The 19,620-nt window shown below is 50.1% G+C and overlaps 4 protein-coding genes across 4 annotated transcripts; 3 read left to right on the forward strand and 1 right to left on the reverse strand.

The window, feature by feature from the left end:
- Positions 1-2,982: 2,982 nt before the first annotated feature.
- On the forward strand, positions 2,983-3,680 carry J7337_008377 (uncharacterized protein; the record flags this gene model as incomplete). Its single annotated transcript, XM_044825996.1, has 2 exons — positions 2,983-3,623; positions 3,671-3,680. The coding sequence occupies 2 exons, from the start codon at positions 2,983-2,985 to the stop codon at positions 3,678-3,680; spliced, it is 651 nt and encodes a 216-aa protein (XP_044678913.1).
- Positions 3,681-3,801: 121 nt separating this feature from the next.
- On the forward strand, positions 3,802-5,127 carry J7337_008378 (uncharacterized protein; the record flags this gene model as incomplete). Its single annotated transcript, XM_044825997.1, has 1 exon — positions 3,802-5,127. The coding sequence occupies one exon, from the start codon at positions 3,802-3,804 to the stop codon at positions 5,125-5,127; it is 1,326 nt and encodes a 441-aa protein (XP_044678914.1).
- Positions 5,128-8,195: 3,068 nt separating this feature from the next.
- Positions 8,196-10,864, forward strand: J7337_008379 (uncharacterized protein; the record flags this gene model as incomplete). The annotated part of the gene is made up of 6 exons (XM_044825998.1): positions 8,196-8,456; positions 8,650-9,262; positions 9,319-9,524; positions 9,572-10,319; positions 10,368-10,517; positions 10,587-10,864. The coding sequence occupies 6 exons, from the start codon at positions 8,196-8,198 to the stop codon at positions 10,862-10,864; spliced, it is 2,256 nt and encodes a 751-aa protein (XP_044678915.1).
- A 1,334-nt stretch (positions 10,865-12,198) lies between these two features.
- On the reverse strand, positions 12,199-16,861 carry J7337_008380 (uncharacterized protein; the record flags this gene model as incomplete). Its single annotated transcript, XM_044825999.1, has 2 exons — positions 12,199-15,637; positions 15,690-16,861. The coding sequence occupies 2 exons, from the start codon at positions 16,859-16,861 to the stop codon at positions 12,199-12,201; spliced, it is 4,611 nt and encodes a 1,536-aa protein (XP_044678916.1).
- Positions 16,862-19,620: the final 2,759 nt, after the last annotated feature.

Here is a 19,620-nt window from a genome sequence, read left to right on the forward strand (position 1 = left end):
GCTAATATTCGACTATCCCGCGTTTCGGAGAGTAAACTGCGGAGTGATTTAATGCTTGACGAGGTGGGTCAAACTCCACGGTCGTACGTTTTATACACCGGAGGGTTCCTAGCTCAACAATGGCAAAATGATACCTTAGCGATACACCTAAGGTAGGTAGTGTCATGCTAGAGGCCATCGTGAGGGAAATATCGAGTCAGGATGCCAAGTACTTCAACTTCCCTGCTTTGGCGTGGATGTCACAACTCGCAGCTTGTGTCTGGATAAGCGACTCGAATGGAGTTCGCGAAGAGAGTTTATTGCAGTAGGGATCTACATATCGGCAATCCAACGGTGTCTTTGAATGTGGAATAGTTGAACGCCGCGGTATCAAATGACTTGTGCCAATGATAAACCGATCGACAAGAGAGGTTTAGACGAACAATTAAGCAATTGGCGTTGGAAGTCTCGACGTCATGATAGGCGAGCCGATCAAGGCATTCCTAGCTTGCGACTGGAAGAGTTTGGAGATACGAATGCTACTGTAGGTGCTGACTCTTGTTCGGCAGATGTAATTGTGGTCTGTTGTTTATTAGGAAGAACACTGCAGTATCGCAGCTTGCCGGTCCTGGAGCCAGAATAGAGAGAGAAGCAAAAAGAAAGGAGGAAAAAAAGAAAAGAAAAGCACTGGACTCCTGCCAAAGAATCAATACATATGCATATCGGCTAGTAAAACACCAACAGGAGGGGCATGTGTAAGAAAGGCGCTTCAATAAACTAAACAGACAAGATACGTAGTGGGCTTCTTGGCAATGGAGACGCCCCGGCCGAGTGCCCCCAATCATCTCATTCGGCAGCCCCCCTGTTCAGCCTGTGGCGTCTAAGGTCGCCTGACTGCCGGGAAGACAGGAACAGAAAGGAACGGCTACTGTACCTATAATTTGCAAAGCGCAGACGATGAGCCTGCGATATTCGAATCGGATCAGCTGCAATTGTCCTCTCCCTTCGGCTTTTCAATTGACCATCTACCTAAGCTGTACCTGTAATTGATACACCACCTTTCTCATACTGACATACTGCGTGCTGCCAGGGGTGATTCACTCTGATTCACTGTCCTCCCTACATTGTTTACGGCTCTATTCTCCATTTCTCAGACCTACCTTACTCTGCGTCTCCATTCCCACTTATACACATTCTTCTGTTCGCCCCCTTTTTCTCCAGTTATCAAAATGTATCAGTGTATGTAGGAATCTCCCTCAAGCTCGACTCCACAGTGAGTGTCAGAGTCCTCGCAAAGAAAGACTCAACTTTGAATGTGTCATTGATGATGTGATGATGCGGATGGCAGGCAAGGAGAGAGTCTAGGACCCTGGTCCCTCCCCCTCGAACCCCCTGTATTGTCTTCTGTCTTGCCGCCCTTGTCAGCCCGAACCCTGGCATTAGAGGGACCCGCCTTGTGACCGACCGTGAGCTGATTTGACTGATGTGACTGGATATTTGCTTCTTTCTTGGGTCAGCTTGGCTGTGAGTGTGATGGATGCTGATTATCGATTGTTTTGGTGGACATTTTGTATTACCTCAACCGCTCCCGATCACGAAGCATGGTGGGCATAAGCCGAGTCGACGGTATAGATAACAGCCGGCTTAGTATGATACAAGGCCAGAATTGCTGCATTTACATCAGTTCAACAGAGGCTGAAGTAAACAGTCTACAGTGTAATCCGGCAAGCTGGTTCATATTGTTATCCATGTTGATAGGTCCCTTGACGCATGAGAAATAGTTTATTCGCGGCTTTTGATGTCTTATTTCCTCACTAGCAGCACTCATCATTAACTAACCCTGCTTGTTTCTTTGCTTTGCTTTGCCTTACCTTGCCTTGCCTGCTCGGCCTTGTATCTTGGATGCCCACTCTGTTCTCGTCTCTGATCTGCTCTATCTTACGCATTGCGGTTTGGCCTGAACTTTTGACATCTCTTTTCGGAACAGATATCCCTCCAAAGTGGAGGTTCCCCCGACCTCAAAGTCCCGTCCCGCTCCCACCTGTGACTTTATTAAAGTATTATTAAGGATCATATCCCGGCCTCTTTTTTTCCCTCCTTCTCTCGGTCTCTTTGGATGTCTATCGACCTCGACCTTTCCATTTGAAGCTTGCCTGTCAGAATCTATCTATCTGCACTCTCCCGACGACTCCATTTCCGATCCCATCTTGTCCTTGGCTACCTACTTACCTACTAATCCTGACCTTGTTCGTGATTGTCTACGGCTCACCTTTGCGCCCACCACCAGCATCTTGCACTTTTATAGTCGAGTACGGATTAATTGTTCACATAATTAATCGTCCTCCTGTTTTAGTGCTTTGTTTTGACGATTTTCCCTTTTCAACACTTTTGTATTCCTACGTGGATACTCATGGTGGCGCATTCTCATCTTCATCGCTGTCACTCGTATCTCTCTAATTGAAATTGACCTACAACGGTTCCGGACGGCAACCGATTCTCCCTCTTGGGCACTGGTATTCAGTTGAATGCGCGAGCAAGATTTGCATGTTCCAAGGCTTGACTCAGATCCAAGAGAGTTGTCACTTGTCAGACATTGTCAATTCCCCAGAACCGAACCGAACCCAACAAAACCCAACGCACAGCAACCTTGTTAGTGGGCAGCCGTATCTCCCTGGCTTTGTGTGATTTGTTCCATCATCATCATCATCATCGAATCGTCAATCTAGACGGAGCCATCCAATCCCAGAAGACCTCGCCAGCATCACCCCACGCCCACGCCCTACAACAAGTTCAACCACACGACAACTTCACTAGGTAATCTTGGTTGCTTTGCTTTTTCCTCATCTCACCTCATTCCTGCTTGGGCATCACACATTTTCTCACAGGGCCTCGTCTCTTCCCTCAATGATGCACTGAGAAAGCGATACCCTCGGACTCGACTCGAACTGAACCTCACCGCCACATTTTCATCTCCCCTGGGTAAAGAGTCGCCGTCCCCGGACCATGATCACCGCGGCCCTCCGTCAGAGCCCGATCATCGCTGTCGATATGGCCAGCTCCACCACGACGACGCCTTTGACCACCACAAGCGTTACCACTGGCGTCAATAACAGCGCAGACACTGACACGGGTGCCACAGCTCCCGAGCTAAGCGACCTCGACTACTTCATCACCGTACTCCAATTGCCGCATGGTCGAACGGAGAACCAGATCGAGGATGACCTCGTTTCCAAGGCGAATGCACTCGGTATCTCGAGTGCGCCCGTTACTGATAAGCGTATCACCTCAAGCGTCGAGTCAGCCTCGACAGTCTACAATGCTCGAACATTTTCCATGCTCTCTGGCGGATCCACAAGCACCGCCCTGACCACGCATTCATCTATCTTTGGTCCATCTACGCCTGATCTGGCGCTTTCCAGTGCCCGGCAATCCAAGGACCTAAACTTTTCTCAGTATGATCGCTATCTATCAGTGATCGATCCTCACCACAACCATTCAAAAACCACAAGGGACTCACAAACGCCCGATGCCACTGCACAGAGTATATTCAGCGGCAAGACGAAACGCAGCCTTTTCAGTGTTAGGTCGGGCTTCAGATTACGATGGAAGAAGAAGGCATCCCCGCAGCCGCTCCAAGTCATGTTGTGCGTCCCTAACCCGGTTTCCGACTAACATGGTATCACTAAACCAGAGTGTGCTGACTCTCGTCATAGGAACTGTGCCAGCTGCCGTGCGGACTTCAAGAGCTCCAAATCATTACACAGCATCTCATGTGGCCACACATACTGCGATAACTGCCTAAGATCGCTCATCCATACAGCCATGTCCGACGAATCGAGCATGCCACCGAGATGCTGTGCTCAGCCATTGCCAGGATCCTTGATGAAGGATCTTCTCAGTCGCGACGCCCAACAGGAGTTCTTGAAGGCCATTATACAATACAGCACACCCTGGCAGGCAAGGATATTCTGTTCCAACCCTTCATGCGGAGGCTTCATTCCACCACATCAAAAAGTGGACTCCAAGTATCCTTCCACTGTCACTTGCCGTAAATGCAACACGAGAGTTTGCCTTATGTGCAAACATAATGCACATCCGACAGGTAAGGACTGCCCGGAAGATTGGGAACTAGATCAGGTTATCAAGGAAGGAGGCAAAGCTGGCTGGAAACGGTGTTACAAGTGCCAGAACCTGGTGCCACTTGATGAAGCCAGTACACACATGACTTGTCGGTGCAAAGCCCAGTTCTGCTACACATGTGGAGGTGTATGGGACGCCAATGCTGGGTGCCCGAACGATTGTGATGGGGAGGAAGAGATGGACCGGAGGAGAACGGAGGAACAGGCTCAACTAGCCGAATATGAAGACGAGAAGGCCGCACAGGAAGCAGCCGCTGCAGCGGCGTCTGCCGAGCGCCTCGAAGCCGAAGAACGAACGAGAAACAATGCTGATTTCTCCCATCTCGCCGAGATGCATCGGCAAGAACTTGAACGGTTCCTCGAATTCGCTGAACAGGGGAGGGAGCAAATGAGGGCACGGTTTTCCGAGCAGAAAAGTTCGATGATGAAGCGTCATGCCGAGCTCAAGGAGAGCATGAAAGAAAAACATGCGAAAGCTGTGAGTCAATTGGAGGATCGGCAGGTAGCTGCCGAGATGGACCTGAGAAACACTCTGGAAGCGAGTGAACGAAGTGTCAGGATTCGACTGAAGCATATGGAAGCTTACTGTGATGGGTTGGGACGCAATGGTGCGAACTCAAGCCCCGGCTCGGACTCTCAACCACATAGAGTGGTTACGGAACGCGATCTTCGAGAGCTTGGGCAACAGTACAATATTCGCGATGGCATGGAAAGATCACATCAGGCCAAGATTAATGTGATGAGGGACCGCCAGGCTAAACGCATGGAAGAACTCATCGACCGACAAGAGGCTGAGTACGAAACCTTACTCGAGCGGAATCGACTGGAGCTCGTAGAGTTGCATGCTCAGTCGGTCCTGGAGCAAGAAACACTGGCGCACACATTCACTGCACGAAAATCCAAGCTTGTGCGTCGATGGGAACTTGCCATCGAGATCCTGCGCAAGGAGCTCGAAGACCAAGACGGTGTCAAGTACGCACCAATTCCCACCCCGACATGGCCTGAATAGACCTCGCATGTTCTTTTATCTTCTGGGTACGATAATTTGCATGCCTATCAACAGCATCACATTTACTGCCATACGACTACCTTCATGATACAACGCATTCTTCGTTCTATGTTAATTCACGATCAAAAGCGAATCTGCGCCTTACTCTTTTATATTTTTTTTTGTTTCAACACACGCATATATCTTGTACAGCATTATACCAGGCGTCAAGACCATGGGGTACGGACGATTCAGAGCAAGTTTTCGCCAGTTTGTCTCTTTCTGGGAGTTTCAGGCATTTTCTTAATAGCATCAGCATAGCATTATGGCCGCATATTTCATTCATATATTGGTGGGGGCGGGACGAGGTCGTTATGAGACGATGCTCTGTCCGCAGCCATACTCATACCCAGACATTGCTCTTGATAGAGCGGATATCCGAAGATCATAGAACAAGGAGAAGAGAGTTATCAGACTGCGGGTTTCGTTCGCATCCTGTTTGCGAACGGATTTGAGTATTACGAAAGTTCTGGAGTGGGTGGCCTGGTTGGATGTGCATGATTGTAAATACCCCGGGCTTGATAGATAGGATTTGAATGATTAACCGAATGGATCAGAATGGCACTTCGTCAAGCCATAGTACCACCCACCCGATAGCATGTGTTTGGCAAACGGCATCTGGCTCCGGCAACTTGCACCAAATTGGCCATCGAGAATGATGTCGCACCAGCGGATGTAAGTCAAAAGCTGTAGCATCGCAGAAGATTGATGACTCGTTTAACCAGTAACACCAGACATGCACTTGCAGTGAGGTATCAGCAGCATTGAAGGGAGGGCTGACGTTGGCGCCGGACCCTAGCCCCTTGTTCCATCCAGCAGCCAACATCCGTGTGTTGTGATAACGAATATTTGGGGTGGGCTGATGTGTATTGTGAAATCCGTTTGGTCTATTTGACAGGCCTGGGGTTGCATCGTTAAAGAGTGGCAAGCACGGCCTGCTTGTGCATTCGTTTGTCGGAGAATACAGCCATCCTCTTCCTTCGTGGACACATATGTATGTACTGTAGCAAGGTGTTTTTACAAGGGTGATCATAAAAGACTCAGAGTGTATCCGTACCGTACCGTAGGACAAAACCACCCAATGCGGGTGATGTTGTTTGTTTGCGGCTGTGGCTGCATATTGTCTTTCTTGTTTTAGAAACAGGCGTCTCGGCAATTCGAGTAGACTTTCAATAGTCTTGTGCGCGTATCCTCTGCTGGAATAGAATATGCTAGGATCTTATATGAAACACGAGGTCTAGTTTGAGGATTTTCAACACTAGCGGTTATAAATAGGAGAAGCTATGCCTGAGCGACAACCCCAAAGTTTCAAAGAGTTGTATGCTCTGTTGGCAGGCTAGGACATTCCCTTTTTTAAGCATATATGATAGATCAACCCTGCTGGAGCTTTTGTGGTTGAGGTGTGTTACCGTTATGGGGTATCATTGTAAGTGAGAACGCAACACAACCGTTGTCTCGCCTTTGCAGATATGGCTGCATAAGGCCGCAGAGGGTAATAGCACTGCGGTTCCCACAGCAGGCTACAATTTGTGCGAGAGATTGGCTGTTCTTTGATAGACGAGCTAATGCTGGCGCCCGCAGCCACCGAACAAGACATGTTTCAATCGGTAAAGAGCCCTGGGGTGGAACGATAGCCACCCGTCAGCAACGATGCATATCATATCAGGAGTCAGAGAACCAGGTGAATATAGATAGTATGGTAGGTAGGTAACGTTTTGAAAACTGCCGTCAGCCGTTGTGGCTTTTGAACTTGCCCAACTCGCCGCCAAACACATTGCGAAAAGAGTGGGCGGGGGTACGTAAGTAGAAGACCTCCCATCCATTTGCAATCTAAAGGTATTACCTTAGGTTAGTAGGTAAGGTATGTATGTATGTATGGTATAGTACCTTAGTACTTAGGTAGAGCTTGTCTTGGCTGAGTAGCGGTTCCCTGTAAGAAATCATAGGCAAGGTACGTAGTGAGTGGCTTCCAGGCATCGTTTGTGAGAATCATGGGGTAAGATGATTCGGCCGGGTTCTTGCATTCGAGGGGCTTTTGTTTGTGCGTGCTAGCTTAGAGGAAGTGGAGGTAATAGCTAAGGTAAACAATGCCAAGTCCTTGTTCTGGGTGAAGTCGAGATCGGGGTTATCGAGCTAAGAGAGACGAAGCCACCAAATAAAGGGTCCCGTCCCCTCGTCCCCTGGAGGCGTCCTGTGGAAAGAGACCCTAACACCCGCTAAAGAACCGCTCCGAGAGACTCAGTTGGTGGCGTCGGGTCCTTGCCTTGAAACCCGAGGGGACAAGAAATAGGTGGGCTCAGCCACAATCAGCCCAATTTATGGTTCCATCCAATCCGTCTACACCTCACAGGCTCAGTCAGTCAGTCAGTGAGTGAGTGTTTCCTTTCCATTCCCTCCCCACCGGCCGGCCAAGCGATCTCCATCTCCATCTCCATCTCCATTTCCATTTCTATTCCCAATTCCAACTCCATTTGCATTGCATCTGCATCTTTGCACCTCGGAGGTATATTCGCCTCTCTAATTTGGCTCAATCTCTTCTGTCACCTCTTCTTATACAGTACGGGTGCGTATTCGCCTGCGTCGCCTTGGGCATCCCCGCTGTTCATCATTTCCGAAAGACCGTGCTGCCTCGACGACAAATCGGCCCAGCCAGCCTGTCCTAGCACCGAATCATTGATCTCCCCCCGCCCCTGCGGATTGCGAAGCTCTCCCCATCAGAACAGGCACACAAAGCTTCATTCGCCAATAGCTGCTCCAACGTTACCATCACTGTTGTCGCCTCGACGCAAATCCAATCTGACTCGTTCCTCGCGATTGTCACAGTGCTTATTGCGCTCCAATTCACTGCTCCTACCTTAAATCTGCGACGCAACTGTTCCTGCCCAATCTCTACTCCACGACCTGACCCAACTCAAGGAATGTGAGCGTCCACTTCAACGAAGTCTGACTCAATCAAACAACTTGGACAGTCCCCGGCATTATAAACTAAATATCTGTGTTGGTCGCCTTTCCAAATTGACATCGGTATCATGAACGAATACCACCCGCCGTCGGCGAACGAAGCCTTCTCTCCTTCACAGGAGCGCGACCGATCCGCCAGCATGTCCTTGGGCAATATCCCCTTGAGTCCCCAGGGGCCCCCATCAGACCACGGCGGTGCTGCAGTCGACGACGCCATGAACAAAGACCAGAAATCCGACGCCGATACCACATCGCCTACGCAAACATCAGGTCCATCCGGTGTGAATTCCGAACAGATTAAGCAAGTTTCGGACGTTTTATCTTCCGAGGTATGACATACTCCAGGCAAAGAATAACATGCTTAATGCCTGGATAATGGGCTAATTGTATTCAACAGATTGGCATTGTTACGCTACTGAATCGTCTCAAACAGAGTATAGCTTCAGCAAAGGTGAGAGACCAACTGGCTTTGAACCAGCTTCCAACGCTCAGGTAACCCGATTTACTAACATGGGATTCTAGGAATTTGCATTGTTCCTCAAGAAACGATCGAGTCTAGAAGAAGACCATGCCAATGGCATCAGAAAACTCACCCGTACCACCCAGGAGGTCATGCGCCGACCTGACCATCGGCAAGGCACATTCGGTAACGCATACGAGGCTATGGCAAGCACCCACGAACGTATGGCTGAGAATGGCATCGAGTTTGCCAAAGAGCTACACCAGATGCATGATGAGCTTATGGAGCTCGCTGGTGTTGCCGAGCGCAGCCGGAAGTCATGGAAGCAAAACGGCTTGTCCGCTGAGAACAAAGTGGCAGAGATGGAGCAGACTATGCGTAAGAGCAAGGCCAAGTACGACTCTCTTGCTGAGGATTATGAGCGGGTTAAGACCGGCGAGTCGCGCCAGAGCGGCAAAATGTTCGGCCTCAAGGGGCACAAGTCAGCGCAGCAGCATGAGGGTGAGCTGCTGAAGAAGGTTCAAGCAGCCGATTCTACCTACCACGGGCATGTCCAGGCGTTGCAGGCTGAGAAGGCCCAGCTTGTGTCAACGACACGCCCAGAAGCCATTCGAGCGCTTCAAGACTCGATTAAGGAGATTGATGCAGGAATCTCATTGCAGATGCAGAAGTTTGGTAGGTCTTTCCCCAAGTATTCTGGGTCGTACAATCGCAGCTCATTTGTCATTTAGCCTCCTTCAATGAGCGCCTACTATTAAGCAATGGTCTGAGTGTCAGTCCCATTCAGGGTCCTGGGGCCCAAGGCAGCTCTGCTCAACGCAGTCTACGACAGGCTGCTTCTTCGATTGACAACGACAAAGACTTAAATGACTATGTCACGGCACAGCACAGAAGTGTGCCTCCCAACACTGGTGAAATCAAATATGAGCGCAATCCAGTAAGTGGCCACTGGCAAGTAATCGGTATTGTGACTAACAATTTTAGGCACTGAACCCTCCGGGCTCCAGCAGCCAGCATAATCCAGGAGGCCCTGTCCAACAACCCGCAGCTGTTGTGCAGTCACCGGTATCACAGACGCAGCCCCAAGGTGGTTTCTCCGGGCCACAGCCTTTAGGTCCAGGATCAAGGACTAGTACCCTTGGTCTTGGCCCTATCACTGGCGTTACTGGTGGTGACCCTTCATTTCCCCCGACTGATGACCCTCGACCTTTTTCGCAGCCTCATAATAGGAGCTTTAGTCAAGGTAACATGCCAGTGCAACAGGGCACTCCTAACCAGCAATTTCCAGGTCGGGGCCCCAATCAACAACAGGCACCTGGTCAAAGATATAACAATGGGGGCTCTATCAGTTCGTCCGGGCCACCGCAACTTGGTGCTCTGCCCTTCCAGCCTGGCGGTTCCCCTCCTCAACAGCCGTCTCCTGGCCAAGCTCCTCATGAACGTTCAGGAAGCGGGGTAAACTCGGGACAAGGACCTCCAGGTGCTACACGGTCACCACCTCCCTACGGAGCTTCTAGCCACCCTCCTCCTGGGCCTGGGCATTCCGGCCCTGCCAGGCCAATGTTCGGCTTGCCACTGAGTCGTCTCTATGAACGTGACGGCTTGGCAGTACCAATGGTTGTTTACCAATGCATCCAGGCGGTGGATATGTACGGCCTTAATGTGGAAGGCATATACCGCCAGTCTGGGTCCATGGCTCATATCCAAAGACTAAAGAATATGTTCGACACAGGTTCGTCATGTTCTACTTGCAGAAAGGACAGAGCTAATCACATAGCAGAGTCATCCAACCCTGCGCTCGATTTTAGGAATCCCGAGAACTTTTACCATGACGTCAATAGTGTTACTGGCCTGTTGAAGCAGTTTTTCCGCGATCTCCCTGACCCGCTGCTCACCCTCGAGTATCATGATAGCTTCATCACAGCTGCCAGTACGTCGCTCCAATTCCTCCCTTTCGTGTTTCTACCTCTCTTCGGCAAATACTGACTGATATGCACAGAACAAGAAGATGATACGGTGCGTCGCGATTCGATTCACGCGATCATCAACAGTCTTCCTGATCCCAACTACGCTACACTGCGTGCTCTCACTCTTCACCTCTGGAGAGTCATGGATAACAGCCACAACAACCGCATGAACTGCCACAACCTAGCCGTCATTTTTGGCCCGACACTCATGGGCACTGATCCCAGCACCGCCATTGCCGATGCGGGCTGGCAGATTAAGGCCATCGACACTATCCTGCAAAACACGCTCCAAATTTTTGACGAGGATTAAACTTGAATGTAAGCGCCTCGTGTTGGTTAAGGGCATAATATGTAACGCTTGTTGGAAGAGGCGGGGAGGGATGTTTATATCTATCCATGTTGGCTGTTTTTATGTTGCATGGCGTCTCGTATCTAATGCACGTTCGTTTCTTCTTGTGCTTGGAGGTTATTGTAAAATCACTGGGTGGCAAACGTGAGCGCTTTTTTTCTCTCCTGTGCTTTCTTTTGCGCTTGTTCAGTTTATCTCGTACTTGCTTCTTGCGTGTGACGGCATTTTGTACGTGACAGGTTAGACTCGCAGTCATAAACAAGCAAGGTAATTTAAACGGTTTGCTGCAGGGTAGGTGATATCACATGGCGTTTCTTCAGTCTTCACATGTGAGACTTTTCAACACTCGACCGATAATACCTACCTATAAACTATGCAATGTAGGTGCCGATGGCTATAACCAAGACTTTGTCTACTGGTGTCGATGGTCTGGTTCTCCCGTCACCGCTGGTTGTAGGAACTGGGCTAGAACAGCGTTTAAATCACTCTATACACATGATTTTCACGAGCACAGCCAGTATTGACACCTTTCGTATGACACAGGAGCGATGGCTGTTGATGATGTCTCATGTTCATGGCTCTCGAACCACTCCCACGGGAGCAATCACGGCACCAGACTCACGCATCACAGGGTGTGTGTATCAGTAAAATCACCGCTTTCTAGTATGGTAACCCACTAATCAAAATAGTGATATGATGCTAATCAAGTGACTTGATTGAAGTTCTATGCTATTCTACTCCAACGAGTAATGTAGATGAATGCAGCGAGCCTTCTGCCCTCTGTTCTCATCAGACACCAACCTTGATTTGATGTCTTTTGTACATGATAAATGCTCAAGTATCGTGCGTGTTCTGTGCTCGACATATCATCAGCCGTTTCACCAGTCCTCTTTGTAGTCAGCGCCATGCAAAAAACAAGCAAGCAAACCCCAAAAAGCAGAAACAAAAAGAAATGCGTCATCTTCCCATAAAAGACAAAATAAAATATTCGACGAGACCATTGATGCCCTATGCCCCTTGTAGCCCAGAGTAAACAATACTGAGAAAAATATCCGTGTTGCAGTGCACATTATCGCTTATGCCAACATGCCTTTGTTCCGTAACAGGGGTATAGACGTGAGATGAAGGAAAAGAAAACTTAGATACAGTCGGGCACATGATAATGTTGGTGATGATGATGGTGTAGGGAGAAGCCTGAACGCTGTTCGCGCCATGCTGTATGAAGGATGTCAGTCTTTGACATCATAGTTTGGTTTGTGGAGGTAAGAAAAGATTCAAGCCTATCTTGAACAATCTCACTGAAGCTTGATAGCTTCAAAAAGACCTAGACTTAAGCTCGTATCGTTCTCACCAACATTGGGAGTCGGTTCGCTAAGCACCTCCCAGCGACGGAGAATGAAGGGACTCAGGCGCTCCTGGACTACTGGCCCGATGCCGTATTGCGCGCCCATGCCACGAGCGGCAGCACTCTGAGGCGTTGCTGCTTTTTCTCGGTGGGACAGCATAAGATTATCTGACGGAGACGGTGGTGGTGAGCTGAATAAATAGTAAAGCCGAGGGTCAGATGATGTTCCCTGGTTGGGCATTCCGCCTGGGTTTAACAAAATGGCCTTGGCACAGTTGGCTCGCAGTTCCTCGGGCAGGGCATCTACCAGGAGAATAGCAATGTCGAAGACCTGCTGGACAAGGGAGCCAACAGTAGCTGGCGGCAGTGTTTCCAAATCAAGTAGTAACCCGCAAAGAACAAGGACAATGCGTGCTCGAACATCGTGCACGGGTGGGATAGGAGGCCGTGTCGCCGAAGCCGTGGGAAGAGGGGCTGATGGTGGCTCGGACGACAAGCTATGGAGGTTCACAAAACGAAGCATAGCGGGCAGCCAATGCTGTAATACGGCAGCGTGACAGTTGGGACGCTCCTGAGGCCCTGCTGCGACGATTTCCCACAGGTCTGTCAGCTTCTCGACCATGCTCAAGGATAACTGTGCCATCTTAGGGGGGGCTTGGCCCGAGATAATAGCCTCCACGACTTCTAGTAAATTCTCGGCCATGCGGAGGGACTGCCGTGACACAGTGTCGACAAAGTCAGGAGCCTTCGACGAAGGAACCAGGTCGAGAAATCCAGTTTGAGCCTGTGTCTTGAGATGCTGGGTAATGTCGTCACTCAAACAAGGTAACAAACTGGTCCACATGATGTTGCCTGCTTCAATGGCTCGATCCATCGCCCTGGCGAATATCTCGAAGCGAGAGGAACTCTGATCTTGTCCCTCAATTGCGCTAGGCTGTGGCAATGACAGATCTAAGTTAAGCTTCAGCTGGCAGAAAGGCAGCGTCAACTCGTTGGCAATCTGTAAAATATGATCGAACGAAATTTGAGTATCGCCTGAGTCTCCAGGAATAAGGAGTTTCGTGGTCACCTTGCGGACGAGACCTACAGCTTCAGCAGGAAGCGCTTTGATGCCTAAAGCATTTGAGACTGCGGAGGAATCCACCAGAACCAGAGTTCGTAAGGTCTCGAGCAGACTTTCTTGGCACTCAATATTGTCAAGAGGAAACTCGGTGCCATCGACATGGTTTCTGACAGTCGAGTACTCGAGCAAAGCGTTTCGAACAAGGTTCAGCAATCCTTTGGACTGCTCAAATTTGGCGCACTTTTGTTCGGTATGGAAACGGTAGGCTTCCTCAGCTATAAGCCCTGTTGCTTGGGGAAGCGGCATGATGACGAGTTGTAAGAGTTCTTGTAAGTAGGTCGCAGGACCTCTGGACGACTCTGGGGCAAGGCTCTGGATATTCGCGAATGGAGGGCTTGCAGTGCTCATTATAATAGGCATTGTCAGACACCCTGTAATGATAAGAAGTGGGAATAAAGTAGAAAGGGAGGAGCGGTTCGGTATCGAACGAATATGACTTGTCCAGTCGGTCATGAGTTTATCAAAATGGTGAGCATCAAAAACTCGTATTCTCGCGAGTAAAGTTGCCAACACCCGGCGCGTATCGTCCTCCTTCTCCCACCCGCGCTCAAGAGCAGGGATTATCATTCGGAAAAGCTTGTTCATTGTTGGAGGGTCCAACCGTGTTCCACTGGAAAGTGTTTTCTCGACTTCTTCAGCCACGTTGTTTTCAGCTTGGTGAGAGGGGGTTGCTACGATGTCGGAAACCGGCGAGCAAGCATCAATAGCGTTGTTGCGATCATTTTGGACGAGTTCTTGGCGAAGCTGGCTGGCAATAACCTCATGACCAGCCATACGTTGCGCAAGACTGTCAAGAGCTGCAAGTAGTGGTCGTGGAACGAGTCTTTGCTCCTCGTTCATCATTCTAAGGCGCTCGATCAGGCTGTTAAACAGTTCATCTGCGCTATCCAAGGCGCAGAAGATTTGCAAGTTTGAATGGACAGTATCGGCAACGGACGCCAGAACGTCAGGATCGGCGGTCTTCGCGCAAGCTCCAAGAATGTCGGATAACATGGCGTAATCTTCGGCAGTTTCCATAATGTCTCGAACAGCGGTGAACATAGTCAGAGATAAAGGGTGGCCCTTCATGATGAACTGCCCAGTTAGCTCATCGCGCAAATGTGCCCCAATGCTGCTCCTTAGAGCAGTACTGCTACCGCCCATCCGTTGCAATAGCCTCTTGAGTGACATTGGCTTCCGCCCTGACAATGGATCGTTTGAGAGTAAAGGGAGCCCCACAACATGTTTCACGACCCTGATTGCATTGGCGATGTCTTGCTCCTCCTCAGCGACCGAATAGTTGCCAGCTCGTCTTAACAAGTTTGCTCTTTCAGCCCTTTTCCTCTCAGATAAAGAATGGAGCGGAAGTTCGACTAGCAACCTGCTGGAACACGGACCTGACACGGGGTCGATTTCCGCGGCACAATGATAACCACCACGAGCGATAGTCCACTGCATATATTGAGACACGGAAAAGTGGCCTGTTCGAACAAGCTCCGTGACCAGGTGATAGACGAGGTTTTTCCGTGCCTTGTCATTGGGGGCGATGTTGTCGAGTGTCTCGAGGATGGGCGTGGTAGGGTTCACACGAAATTGGCTCCATTGCCGAATTAAACGGGCGGCGGCATAAACCTTGGCTAAACCTGGACGATGGAACGAAGTTGCCCACTCAACTACTGTTCTCATTATCAAAGCCTTGTTCTCACTTGTTGCCCAGCATGCTGCGGCTAAATGGTTATCGCTAGACTCTTTCAAGGCAGCATCAAGCAACTTGACTAGTTGACTTCGCCCAGCAGGAGGAGAAGCAGTACTAGACACTACCAGACGTGAGTTTCGTGAATTAATGGCATGTAGTGCCTTTCGAGCCTGCTCATCATCAGAGCGCAGACAAGCATGTAAGGTATCCTTGTAAGTCGACCAGGCTCCAGGGTTGATGAAGCTCTCTGGGTTAGAACGAATTAGTGAGACGAGCAAAGCTGACAGTCTACTGGAGAGTTGCACGAGAAGATCCCTATCAGGGTCGTTGGATATCTGGTCTTGCTTAGTCAAATCGTTTAGAATAATAGTTGCGTGTGAACCTACCACATGCAAGTGGCTGAGTAGAGCAAATACAAGCCTCCGGCCATACTTGCGTGACCTGAGAAGGTCTTTCCAGTAAATCTGAGCAATGAGCAGCCACATGGGAATACGCGACTGAAGGCTATTCTCAATTCCAGATACAACCCAGTCAAGGTAATGATCTCGATCTAGCAACTGCTCTGAGTAAAGGTTCGTTGCTAAGCGGATGCTGTGTGACAGTTAGCTGCTGTGCTTCTAGACCTAGACGCATATCAACTTACGCATATGTGACTCGGTTCTTCCAGTCATTCTCACCAAACCCAGCAACAACGGCATCGACAAATTGCTCAACAAAAACGGTCCAGTCGCGAGCCCATTTCAGTTCACCACCCATGACAAAGGCACCATTGACACCCTTCCTCTTCAACCCTCTGATCTCATTGGCACCGACACACTTTGCCAACCAAACAGCTCGCTCGGCGGGAACGTTCTTGTTCAAGCATTGGTCGAGTAACGTTCTTCCGCGAATGCCGTGGGGGATAGTTCGGCTGAGGCGTCTAAGAGATATCGCGGGATTGGCCAGGTCTTTGAGCCAAACCTCTCTCTTCGTATCCGTGAGCGTAACTCGAGGTGGTGGTTTGAAAGTCGAGGGCGCATTGATCTGTCCTCGATGTCTACGCTGAGTCAGAACTCCCATAAATATAGTAGACAGTGCATTCAGGCCGGTCTTTTGCTTCAGAGCCGGGAAGATGGCAAGCTTAGCAGACGAAGTTTCGGGAACATTCAAGTTCACCTTATCCCATGTCCCTTTTGTGATCGCTTCGCTGCTCCACTCGTCTTCATAATGTGCTCCATTCCAGGGAAAGAAATCGGCGTATCCAGAGTTAAGACCTTTGCTGAATGGGTCAACGGGATTTCGTACTACGGTTTCGGGTCGGTTGGCTGAGAAGTATCGTGGCGCGACGGAGGGAATCTCGACGGTGTATGGTTTTGGCCGGACATCTTTCTTGGCTGGCGCTGGCGCTGTCGCTGTAATTCGAGGAGCGAATCTGGGTTGTGAAGGTACCGGTCGACGTGTCGGCATCGGCATAAAAGTTGAGCTGGCGCTGTCGGCAGGGCTGCCGACCATAGCTTGAAAGGGATCGGAATTGGGTATTCGCGAGGGTGTAAGAGACTGCGGCGATTCGGATGTAGGTAAGGAACTTGAAGAAGCATTGTGTGACAACTCGAGCCGAAGACGTGAGCCTCCTCTTCTAGGCGTTGTGTGATAACGATTAGGGGTAGCATCGCCGGCGTCGGCGGTTAAATCGATGAAAGAAGCATCCTTTCGAACTGGCGAGGCGGCCGCCATAAACTGCTGCTGATGTGATAATGATCGCTGTGGCGGGGGGCGCTGGACAGGTAACGATGATGAGCTCACGGAACGCTGAGGCGGCCGCGGATGAGCGCCCATTGTGGTCCGCGAGGTCATTTCTGAGTCGTGGGCGGAGGCGCCATTCCGAAAAATCTAAATAAAGAGGATGTGTCGACTTGTGTTGTATGTGATGGTGATGGACAACCGCAGTAAACGCGACTTCTGGGAACGGTACTGCGATGCCCTACAGTATTCGGTGGCGCCTCAATACTCGAAGGTGAAATGGGGTTCAAGGTTTGCGTTCCCTATAGTCGCGTTGTCGTTGATACGTGGTTTGATGAGCCAGCCGCGCAACCAGAAGCATAAATGGACAAGTAATCAACGTGATTCGAGAATCCGAACTCGATTGTTACCCATGCCTTCTATCATCCCCCAAATATCACAGCCGCCGTTGCCGTTGTTGTTCCGGATCGATAGAATGGAGCCACGCACGCGAATGGCTTCGATTCGGTAGAGTTTGGTTGTTCGAGTCAAAGAGGAGGAAGATACGGATGCACAAACTGGAAAGAATAGTGTCGAGATAGCGAAAGTATGTACACGAGCGGCACGGAACCCCGACCGAGAGCGGCAACTGTCGATGAATGAATTATGAGATGTACAGATGTGGATGGGGTCAGACGGGGCGAGGTGATGTTAGGTACTCCGTAGGTAGGTTGAGTTAGAGCGTTTCTGAGATGAGGCAAGGTTGGCAAGGTACTAACTTAAAAAGGCCCTCGAGAGGAAATATGGAGACGAGACAGGAGCGGAGATGGAGGTAGAAACTACCAACGGAGAGATGGCTAATGTGCCGCGACAACAGGGCTTTTGCGTCACAGGACCACCTTGAACACTAGATCCGCAAAGTACCAATTACATAGCTTCGATAAGTTTTACATGGATCCCCCCCCCCATCCGGGCTCTCAGCCGTCGCTTGGCCAGTCCCTTGAATCGTTTATTACGCTGGAACCCTGCCCGGACATTTTGAATTTGGAAAGGGTAGGTAGCTAGGGTAGGTATTCTTCGTGGTGCGGGCCCGACCCGAGCTACGGGCTTAGACTACGGCTATGGCTGCGGATAGGGACCGACGGGGTTTGGGACTGGGGAATCAATTCCATTACATGAGAGTTATTACAGCGCAAGTCTTGAGGATTTGGGATAAGATCGATTGGGGGAGACGCTGAGCGTCAAGTGGCGATATATTGTGAGAGATGACTCGTGGCGGGATCACTGAGAATTCCTGAATCACAAGCAACCCTCTATCCGTGCAGTGCTACGTGTTGACTCTCCAAGGGATAAGCGGGTGAATTGCTTGAAAGGATTGAGATTGACGGGCGGTTTGAGGTGAGAGCGTTCAGGTCACATCAGAGTGCATAACGTTGTTGTGTTATTCAGGGGTTACAGTTGGCTACCTACCTGCTTGGCGATCAAATAACATTACGGCACCCCCAGCCAAAAGCCATCAACCCCGCTTGGAGGCACACAATCGCGCAGCTTAAGATCTCATAGAAGCATTTGCCTCGTGGAATGTGCGTTATCTATTGGGGTCTACACAACTAGCTGTACAGCGCTTGTTGGGGGTGACTGATGAGAGGCCTCAGCTGTCGTTTGACTCTGGTGAAATATTATCCAATTTTCCCTCCAGAGATATTCGTGCAAGGAAGTAAGTCAACCAGGAAATACATTGCGCTTAATCTGAGCACGATGCCGAGTTTCTTTCTCCCAAAAGCTTGTTCCACATCAGTATGTATATGGATGTGAGCCATTATTCGGCCAACCAGGTGAAGAAGACAATCCAGCCATCATTTCTCGAGGTGCTTCCAATGACGGAATTCAGCCGGGCGAGAGCGCTTCATTCGATGGCATATCACCTTTCCAACAGCTTTCAGCTCCCCCCTCTCAAGCCAAAGCCTAAGCGAATGGGACATTCTCACATGGATGTCAATTACCAACCCGTCACCATTCACTTAGTTTAACCCCCAAGCCAAGCCATTGTAAATAATCGACCGATAGTTCCCCATCCAGAACCTCCATCTAAGAGCATCAGCGGCCAAGCCGTGGACTGTGTCCCACCAAAACAACTCCCCCTTGGCTGGCCCTTGCTTCTCTTTTCCCGGCGACATGGGCGTTGGGACTTGGGCTTCCGGGGAGGGAATAACACCACATCGGCGCTGACAAACAGCGAGATGCCTGCTGTAAGCCACTCGCAAGCCCCGATGACTGTGTAGCTTCGCGAACGGTAGATAACCCCTCGCCAGCGACTTGATGACTGTCGTCAAACTTAAAGGGAAATTGAATAAGTCTATTCGCCGGAATGATTGGACGAGCCTGTTTTGCCTCAGGACTGAGAGGGGGACTGTCTTGTGCGGATCATGGGTTCAACTTCAATATGATGCTGCTGTTGGCCCATGCCAACCGCTCTTGGCTTGGCTACCTACCTATCATCGCTTGGGAGCAAGACAGGGTCGTGCGTTTGCGTTGCGGTGTGCCAGTTGATGCGGAGAAGATACCCGTAGATACGGGGGGGTTAAGTGCCTTATCAGCTCACATTCAACGCCGTCCCATGCAAAACAAGCCTCCTCATGCATGTATCACGGCTAATTTTGCAGCAGCAGGTCAAACCGACAGACTCCCAAAACTTGTCTCCCAGCTGGTCCGACTTCTTGGAACGGAACATCCTGTCTTTTCCGTCGGGATCCAACCCCGACCCGAGATCCTGTACCGATTGACCAGTAGGGGTACTCGTCAGCTGTACATATGAGCACTTACAGTCTAAAAATCAGTGATTCTGTGAGTGAGTGAGTGAGGGATAGACTAAAATT

This window comes from Fusarium musae, chromosome 6 (genome assembly GCF_019915245.1).
Source record: "Fusarium musae strain F31 chromosome 6, whole genome shotgun sequence".
In the NCBI taxonomy this organism is placed as follows: Eukaryota; Fungi; Ascomycota; class Sordariomycetes; order Hypocreales; family Nectriaceae; genus Fusarium; species Fusarium musae.